This window comes from Phocoena sinus, chromosome 6 (genome assembly GCF_008692025.1).
Source record: "Phocoena sinus isolate mPhoSin1 chromosome 6, mPhoSin1.pri, whole genome shotgun sequence".
Taxonomy (NCBI): Eukaryota; Metazoa; Chordata; class Mammalia; order Artiodactyla; family Phocoenidae; genus Phocoena; species Phocoena sinus.
In genome coordinates, this window is record NC_045768.1 from 4,667,987 (window position 1) to 4,677,605 (window position 9,619).

Here is a 9,619-nt window from a genome sequence, read left to right on the forward strand (position 1 = left end):
AGGCCAGACTGGTCCAGAGTCGATTTAAATTAGTTAATAGCAATTTTTTGTTGTTGCCCCAGGCCTGTTTTTTTCCCACATCTTGGATGCTGAGCAAAAAAAAAAACAACTTTGTTGTTGAAAAGCGGGAAACAAAAAAATATTGAAGGTGGAATGCTTTGACAAAAAGGAAGATCATTGCAGGTGAATTTCTCCAACATCTGACAACCATGTCTTACCTGCTGCTTTGGAGTTCAGCCACGGGAACCTGAAAACCAGTCGGGGGAAGTTTGGGAGGGAGGGAGGGAAAACGTAAGAGCAAATTAGCTTTGTTTCCTTCTATTAAAATATTTCTGTAATTGGCGATGGGAAGTTGAAGAAACTAAACGATCATGTCGGCACTAGAAAAAGCTGCCACCATTTGGCAATTAAGAGAACATACTGGGCCTTTTAAAGACAGAGGCTGAATTTGGCCAGGTTGCCCGCCCAGTCATGTACAAACTGATTCCGTGCCCTGCCTGGGAGCCAGATGCCAAAACAGAGCTTTGGTGCGTGACTCCAGCCGTTTCTGGAGAAGCACGTTTTCTAGCTAATTCCGTTTTTTCTGCTCTTGAGAAGCCTGTTACCCAGCAGCCACATTTGCAGGTCTAACCTGCACCTGGCAGTGGGCCTCTGGCTTGCCTTAGACTTTGGGGCTGGGAGGTGGTGGGCAGATGGCACCGGGGCCCCTGGGACGTGCGCCTGTATCAGCAAACCGGAGAGCTGGCCAGGGTGTCTTAGGAGGGAGGCGGTGTAGGCTTGGGCCTGCGGGGTCTGGGCCCACGTACCCATTGCTGCTCGCCAGCTGTGTGGCCCGGGGCATCTTCCCAAGCTCTGTAAGTCCCCATTTCCTCGTCTCTAAAATGGACCCAGAGGAGCACCCGCCTCAGCTACTGTGGGGATTGAATGAGCAGGACACAGACATCATAAGCTCTCATTAATGTGGCTCCCATAGGTTAATAAAATTATCCCGCAGTCCTGAAGGAGCACCTTTCAGAAGGAAGGAAAACCCTACCAACCCACCGCCACCCGCTGTGAAAATACTTCACCACTACCACGCCCAGCCCCTCCTTCCACAGCACCATTATGAAATTTGGGTAGTATGGTTCATTGTGACTCATGAAAAAGACAAGCTCTCCTTTGGGTTTGTAGTCCTTTGTGTCGTGCCCCAGAATGAAGTGCCTTTTCCCTGTAGGGCCCAGAATCCTCAGCCCCCTGAGCGGCCCATGGCCCCTCCGCCGCAGCAGGGGCAGGCCTGGGGTCTGTTGGAAGTGCCCGGTCTCAGCTCCACCCCACACCTACCTGTGTAATTCACAGCTGCTCGGTAGCAGGATCCCCAGGGGATCTGGGTGCCAAGTAACAGTTGCATCTTTCTGCATTTTAGCATCGCTGAGAATAGCTGGAGAGGCCGGCTTGATTTCTGGGCCCCAACCCAGAGATTCCGATTCCAGGTCTACACTGGGGCCCAAGAACTCACATTTCCAGCACGTTCTTAGGTGATGCTGCTGCTACTGGTCCGTGAACCACATTTCACGCGGCCCCAATTCTGGAGGCTTCCTAGGTCGCAGCTTGGACTTGTGTGTGCCGCCACTTACGGGACCCGTGGACCTGGCAAAGGCCATGGCTCATCTTTTAGACGGGAAATGAATAATCCAAGGAGGGTACAGTATTTCGGTCTGAAGAGGAGAGAGAAGGCTACTGTAACAAACAGACCTCCTAGTTTTTCTTGTTCAAACAGTAAACGTTTATTTCTTGCTCCCACCATACCCCCATCCCGAGCTGTCGGAGGGCTGGGTTCCGCGCAATCACTCTGGGGCCCGACTTCACGGAAGCTCTGCCGCCCTGCAGATGTACCGTCTGAGGGTGTGGCTCCCAGCACTGCAGGGGGAGGGGGGGTTTTGGAGGGTCCACATCTGCTCTTCACCATCTCCTGTGGAAGTAGCACACGCCCCTTCCGCTTCCTGATGCTTCCGTCAGAGCTAGCCCCGTGGCCCAACTCCAGGAGAGACCAGAAAGTTCCCCCGTGCCAGGAAGGAGGGAAGAACCGGCCAGTGAACCCCAGCAACTCCCAGCAGATGGAAGGTCAAGATTCCCAGCAGAGTAAGGGTAGACCAGGGTCCAGCGTCCTTAGCTCCTGTCTCCCACTCTCCACCCCGCTAAGGCCCTTGTCTCCGTCCCCAAACCTCACATGAGCCAGTCTCCCTGGACGTCTCAGAGACAGAAGGGATCATCCGTTCAGTCAACACACGACTCGAAAACCTCTGTGTCAGGCACTAGGCAGACATGGTGTCTCGCCTCTCAGAGTTCACAGCCAAGTTAGGGAAACTGACACTAAACCCAAACTGCAAAAAAAAAAAAAATTATACAAGCTCAGTTGTGAGGAATGCTATGAAAGACAAGGTCTGAGTAAAGGGACATGACCCGCTCAGGAAGCACAAGGATCTAGACCAGGCCCAGAAAGAGGAAGAGGAGCCAAGCAGGGGGAGGGGAGGGGAGGGGGGAAGAGGGAGGGGATGGGAGGGGAGAGGAGGAGGGAGGGGAGGGGAGGGGAGAGGAGGAGGGAGGGGAGGGGAGAGGAGGAGGGAGGGGAGGGGAGAGGAGGAGGGAGGAGAGGAGAGGGGAGAGGAGGAGGGAGGGGAGGGGAGGGGAGAGGAGGAGGGAGGGGAGGGGAGAGGAGGAGGGAGGGGAGGGGAGAGGAGGAGGGAGGAGAGGAGAGGGGAGAGGAGGAGGGAGGGGAGGGGAGGGAGGGGAGGAGGTGGAGCACACGGAGCTGAAACGTTCTCAGAAGTGGGAGGGGGAAGGGAGAGGAGGCCGGACCAGGTCCTGCACGTCTGCACTTTTGGATTCTACCCTGAGTGCATTCACATGCTCTGAAAGGGTTTTCAGTGGGGAAGTGACATCGTTAGATTTACAGCTTAGTAATAATAATCACTAATATTTATTGAACAGCATGCACACGTTATTTTATTTAACCCTCACAATTATCCCCGGTGATGGGTAATGTTTGTTATTATCACGCTGTTCCAGATGGGAAAACTGCAGCTAAGAAAGATGAAGTAACTTGCCTAAGGTGGCATTGCTGGAAGAGGTAGAGCCAGAGTTTACACCTCCAGAGCCACAGACTTGACCCCTTGCCACAGAACACCCCCTCTGGGTGCCACAGCCAGAGGAAACCAGTTGGGGCTCTTCTGGTCATCCCGACAGGAAGAGGCGGAAGCTTAGACAGTGGACTTGGAAAAAGTAGAGGGATTCCAGATAAATGAGCTATAATGCAAGAGGCTGCTTGAGTACGAGTGGGAGGAAAAGCCCAGGTTTCCAGCTTAGGCTGCTGAGTGGATGGCCGGTCATTGCTGAAAACAAACACAGGAGGAACAGGTCTGAAAGAGCGCCTTAGATGCCCCTGTAATTAACATGATGCCTTGGCTGGCTTAGCACCATGCAGTTATCAAAAGTCAGCCAGGAGAGGTCAAGTCCAGAGGCCAGCTAAGGAAGGGAGGGGTAGATGAGCACAGGTTTGCCCCGCCAGGCACCCAGCGAACAGGAGGATGAGGGGCAGAGATGCTTGGCGCTGTTTGGGTAAAGGCCCTAAAATCCACAGGCCACAGGTGCCAGGCAGGTAGCACGAGGGAAGCGGGCTGGGTGTGAGACTGGGCACACAGAGCGAACTGCAGGTACCTGCCCTGCCCAGAGGCACTGCCCCTCCTTATCTCCCGCTGATGGTGGCCACTTGGATCCGTGGGGGCCAGTGGGCAGGGCCAGGACACAGTCACAGGGCCCATCATATGGTTGCACTGATTTAATCTTCATTAGCAACCCATCAGGCAGGTGCACTGTTACTGCCCCCAGATCTTCCAATGTGTTGAGAAGCCGAGGATCCAAGTTAGGGGACATTTTCTGAATTTTAAACGTTGGTCATCCGTGCTTAAAATTGTAAAAAGAAAACATGCAAACAAAGCCTCCCAGCCTCGGACGTGGCCTCTGGGCGATCCGTGTGTTTGGGAAATCGGGCCCCAGGCCAGGTGCCCGAGGTGCCAGAATGGACGGATCTAGCCTCGTCCAGGGACTGGAGATGGATCCTCTGCATCTTGGGAAAGGAGCACTGCCGCAGCTGCGGGACAGCGGAAACACGGCACACCTGCTCTGCGCGCTTGTATGCAGGGTGGGGCTTCTAAGAGGCTTGTAGAATAAACAGTAGGGGCAGGAGAAGGAATTCTCTGGAAACTTGGCTTTTTCTGTAACAGCACATGTGATTTGTAAGGAATGTCTTATCAGCCTATAAATGGCACTTGTGTGGGTTTTTTTTTTTTTTTTTTAGCAAGGCATCTTGATGGGTAAGAACCAGGCTTTCAGCAGGTATCATCGGGGCCCAGTTTGCTTTGCTGCATTTTGTAGCCGTTCATTTCACCCCACCAATCACTACCCGCCATTTTGCCAAGTTATCATTCTACTGTTTTTTTTTTTTTTAAGCATTGCTCATTTTAGAAAGCTGTCTGTCAAAAACGCTTAAAATAAAAATAGTCTTTGCACTTGAAGGAATAAGTGCCATTTATCTTGAAAGTCATTTGGGTAAGAATTTCTCAGCAATGTTGGATATGTGAACCGTTGCTGTATTTGCAAGAAAGCCAGTACAGGTGTTTCTGGTATGCGGCCTTTGATGAGTGGCCATTTTTAAGTAATATGTATTGAGCACCTGCTAGATGCCAGGTGATATTCTAGGCCTTGGGGACACAGCATGAACTGGATGAGCGTGATCCCTGCCTGCACAGAGCTGATCGTCCAGTGGGGTTCACCAGCCGCCAGGCAGGCCATGAAAGTCCAGAAGGAAAGAGGGCCAGTCCAGGGGCCGGGGAGAGCAGAAGAGAGGGGGCAGGCAGGCCTGAGGCACGGCTGGAGGGTAAGCATTTCACGTGCATGGCCATCTTATCCCAGGGGAAATCGCATCTTAGACGTTCGGTGAACTGGGGAGCCTGCATCCTCTTCAGGGTGTAGCCTCTCTGGCCTTGGGTGTGGACACACAGCTGGACTAATTTCTGGATCATTTGCAGCTCCCCATGCGGGACCTGGACCAGCCCTGCTGGTTTCCACCTGGTCAGTTTGCTTAACTGCTGCCAAAGCCCGTCAGCACACCGTGTTCACTCTTGTTCACAAAGTTAATCATTTTATCGGGGGTGGGGGGGGGGGTTCGTTTTGCTTTTTGACCACAACATTTGTAATGGCAAGACCCCCCCTAATGAACTATCAAATTAGGAATAATCTGTTAATTTGGTGATGGATGGCAGGCCTCAGCAATCCATGGTATCATCATATTTCAGAACTACAGGGGATCTTAGACGAACCCTTTGCCTTTCAGGAGGGACACTGAGACCCAGAGGGATCGAGTAGTTGGATCAGGTCAGCAGACAGCTGGGACTTAAACCTAGTGCACGTTGTTATCTGGTCCCCAGATGCCTGTAGTGAATTTAAAGCAGTCATGCCCTTGGCCCTGCTGGGGGAGTTATGGGTCAGTGGGTATGGCCCAGTAGACCACAGCTTTCAGGGAGCTGGTCAGACAGGGGACCACACTGGGAGTGACACGGTTTTTCAGAAAGGTAACAGCAGGATCTGTGAGGCCTCAGGGAGAGATCATCAGAAATGATCAGGGTCACAGTCACAGAATCTGTATGGCTACAAATTATGAGCCAGAATGGAAATTAAAGGAAGTAGAAAGCCGTTACGCCGGCAGGAAAACTGCTCCCGGGTAAAGATGAAGTCGAATATGGACAGTTGGAAACGAGCCTCTGCGTCCAGGTGGTGTTTCATGCAGTGGCGGGGCTTATAAAGCCGGCTGTGATCTGCCATCTCTTTACCTCTCCGCTGACGTCTGGCCACGCCTCTCTCAGGTGCCGCAGCCTGTCTGGAGTTGCTGGAAGTTTCCACACTTCGCTTGCTTCCGGGCCTGACTACCTGTGTCCTGTCTGCTTACAACGCATCTCCCCTCCCTTCCCTGCCCCCAACTTTGCTAACTAATTTTCAACCTTCAGATTTTATTAGATGTCTTTTCCTCCACGAGACGTCATATAAAAAGAGCGCCTTCATCTTGTTTTCTCTGTGCTGGTTCCGAGTAGCTCTAACCCAGGTATTGTCCTTGGTTCCCAGGTGACGGACCATGCCACCACCGCCCTGCTCCACTACCAGCTGCCCCAGATGCCCGACGTCGTGGTCCGATCCTTCATGGTAAGTGGCTTAAGGAGTCAAATCCTTGAGCCTTGGCTCCTTAAGTGAGAACAGGCAGCTCGGAAGGTAGCTGGACCGTCTTTAGCTTGCAAGGGCCTCGCAGGGGGGAGACGGTCCAGTTTGGAAATGATACTTCCTTTCAACTGGGAAGAGATCTAGGAGAAACCATGTCCTGCTTAATTAGCTGGTGTTGCCTATCATTGCCGAACACATGGTGGTTTCAGAAGTGACCTTCCAGCACAGTTTCCAACGTTGATTTAATCAGTAGGTATTTATCGAGCTCCTGATCTGTGCTGGGCCCTGTGCTTGGCGCTGAGCAGGTACCGTGACACCGTTCCTCCAGGACCCCTACTCCTTAGACTTCCAGGTCAGAGCTCAGGATGGGGAGTGACCCAGAAACAGCCATCCCCCCGGTGTACTGGGGTCGGCTCCCACCAGCTCTCGTTTAATGTTCAGAATTTCTCGAGCTGGTTGTTCGGCCATCGGTGACTTGACATTGAACCAGGATATTCACGTGCTGGAGATCGGTCCTGCACGTCAGGACTCCCTCTGCCCCCGGCTCCCACCTGGAGCCAATTCATTGATTGATCACATGCCCTCCAGTCCGTCTCAGCAGGGCCAACAACTGGCCCCACCGTATCCTGGCAGACGTGGCCAGCTGTTTCAGTGCCACGCTGACGGGACTTCGTGCTCTCACGTCGCTAGGCTCCGTCTCTCCCTGCCGCTAACGCTCCCATCTCAAGTCCGGCCGGTAAGGCTGCCCCATCTCAACTCCGGCCGGTAAGGCTGCCCCATGTCAACTCCGGCCGGTAAGGCTGCCCCATGTCAACTCCGGCCAGTAAGGCTGCCCGTTAGAGAACATACTCGGCAAATGGGCGCGTCAGCAGGCGCTGCTCAGTGCCGACATCCAGGCGGAGTTCCGCGCGTCCGATCCACCTCGTCACGTTTGCTGCCGCAGTTAAGCTTCTAGGAGCCTGTAGTTCATTTCTCAGAAAATACAGCCCGGCTCATTGATGGGCTCACATGCTGGGGAGGCTGAAGAAGTAGACCTGGGGCTCAGCGGAGCCGTCGCACAGAGGCGCTCTCGTGTAGAGAGAACTGTTTCAGTTGGCTATCTCTAGCGGGCACTTCCTTTTTGGATGGATCGAAAGACTTGCTCTTTAACCTGACATGTGGTAATGCCCAGTTCCCCTTTGGTAACTGACTTTGGGGTTTAGGAAGAATAAATAGTTTGACTGAATGATCCACTGACATCCTCATGTTTATTGCCAAAACCTTGAACCCTAGCCTCTGGAAGGGGGACAGGGTGGGTGAGCCACGGTCTGCCACCAGGAAGGCAGCTGTGCTGAAGCAGAAGCGTTTGTATCCGTCCACTCGGCCGACCGCTCCAAAGAGCAGTTTCCTCTTGCCTGATTCAGGAGGATGTTAAATGACAAGATTCGCACACCCCCGTCACAGCGGGAGCTCGCCTCACTCGCTGGCCCGTTGCTGTGGGCTTGGGTTGGTACGGTTGTGAGTCTCCTTGAGTTTGAGAATTGAGTTATGAGAGTCTCACCCTTATGTATGATGCCCGAAGGACCTCTGCACTCTGAACCCCTCCGGTGTGTACTTGCCATTCATTATGTTACTTGGTGGCACCAGGTTGTCCCTGCCCTCCCCCCAGGTGTGTCGGGCCACGCTGTGACAGCGAGTGGTGACCTCTGAAACCAGATCAGAAGGAAGGCACGTTGACCTTAGTGGGGAATTCTCCACTCACCCTTTCTCCGCACGTGTCTGTGGCCACCTCTGGGTGGTGAACAAGGAGAGGATCGATGCTGACGTTCGGGACTCAGAGGAAATGTGGTTATGCCCCCGCCGGGCCGTGAGGTTGTGCCGTGGTTCACGGCTGCTCCTCCGGGAGTGCCGCCTGCCTGAGAGTAGGGATTTCTATTTTAAAATCCCCTTAGTTGGGAGGGGCCCGGGGCACCAGGACTGAGCATCGGCAGTGCTGTGACCTTGTGGGTTCTGCACAGAGTTTGCTGAAAAGTCACAGGGCGCCTCTTGGGGGTCACAGCCAACTCAGGCTCTCTATCCTGGTGATGGTTAGGCTTGACAGGAAGGATGACATCCGAAGCACCCGGATCCCATTTCTGTCATTTCTCTCCTCACTTCTCTTTTTAGACCTGGTTAAGAAGTTACATAAAGCTGTTCCAGGCCCCGTGCCAGCGCTGCGGGAAGTTTCTGCAAGATGGCCTTCCCCCGACGTGGAGGGATTTCCGAACCCTCGAAGCCTTCCACGACACCTGCCGGCAGTAACCCTTCCCCAGCCCCGGGCCAGCCCACAGACCCCCATCCAGCACCTTCCCAGACAAGCCCTCAGTCATAGCGATGGCTCAGACGTGTCTTTGCGGCCCGGATAGCAGTACCGCCGCCCGCTCGCTTCCGCAAAACAGCATGTCGTGCGCTAAGGCCGAGCTTCTTGAAGAGCAGACTCCGTCTCTGTTAATGGGACTGTTGTACACCTGAGCTGGCGTGTAGAAGGCAAAGGGACCGTCTTAGGACTCACTATAAGGAAGTTAGACAGCATGTTCTCCCGTATATGTTCGCAGTACTAGTCCATCGACCCGCCTGGATCCGTGTTCTAAGTCATTTTATAGTTGGAATGAGCCTTTGTGTCGTGCTCAGTATTTTGTTTTATTCCATAACTTATTTTTATAAGCAATAAACCGTTTGTACCCAGGACAAGGCTTTGTCTCCAGTTTCTTAAAGTACCTTTTACATTCAGTTCCGTGAACATGTGAGCAGATCTGGGCCTTTTGAAGGAAAAATAACTTAGTAATGTCTGCGTTTGAAATAATTCTTTTATTTATTTTTTTTTTTTGCAGTACACGGGCCTCTCACTGTTGTGGTCTCTCCCGTTGCGGAGCACAGGCTCAGCGGCCATGGCTCACGGGCCCAGCCGCTCCGCGGCATGTGGGATCTTCCCGGACCGGGGCACGAACCCGTGTCCCCTGCGTCGGCAGGCGGACTCTCAACCACTGCGCCACCAGGGAAGCCCTGAAATACTTCTTTTTGAGGACACATTTCCCTGTTTCTTGCTTTCGGGAGAGAGCGAAGTGTTGGCAAATATTCCATTTCAAAGACATTTCAGCGGCTTGAAAAATGGATTGTTCTTTTTGAGGGGAAAAAGTGCACAGATGTTTCATTTTACTAAACCATTCACACATACATATACTAAAGGGAAAGGACTCTTCCTGTGTTACCAGCCAGAACATGTGTGAGCGGGCGGGACAGGTGTGCCTGGCTTGTTTGTCCCGTTTTGTCCTAAATATTACCGTGAACAGATTCCAGCACAGTGTGCTGAGTTCATTCAGGGCCTCGCCCCTGACGTTTAAAGCCATAACCTGTT

At 53.0% G+C, this 9,619-nt stretch overlaps 1 protein-coding gene across 1 annotated transcript in view; it reads left to right on the top strand.

Moving 5' to 3' along the window:
• MED27 (mediator complex subunit 27) overlaps positions 1-8,952 on the top strand; it is a 199,740-nt gene extending 190,788 nt beyond the window's left edge. The window contains exons 7-8 of the mRNA XM_032634850.1: positions 6,154-6,231; positions 8,392-8,952. Coding sequence (XP_032490741.1) covers positions 6,154-6,231; positions 8,392-8,526 — 213 coding nt within the window. The 3' untranslated portion in view covers positions 8,527-8,952. The remainder of the gene's footprint in view (positions 1-6,153; positions 6,232-8,391) is intronic.
• Positions 8,953-9,619: the final 667 nt, after the last annotated feature.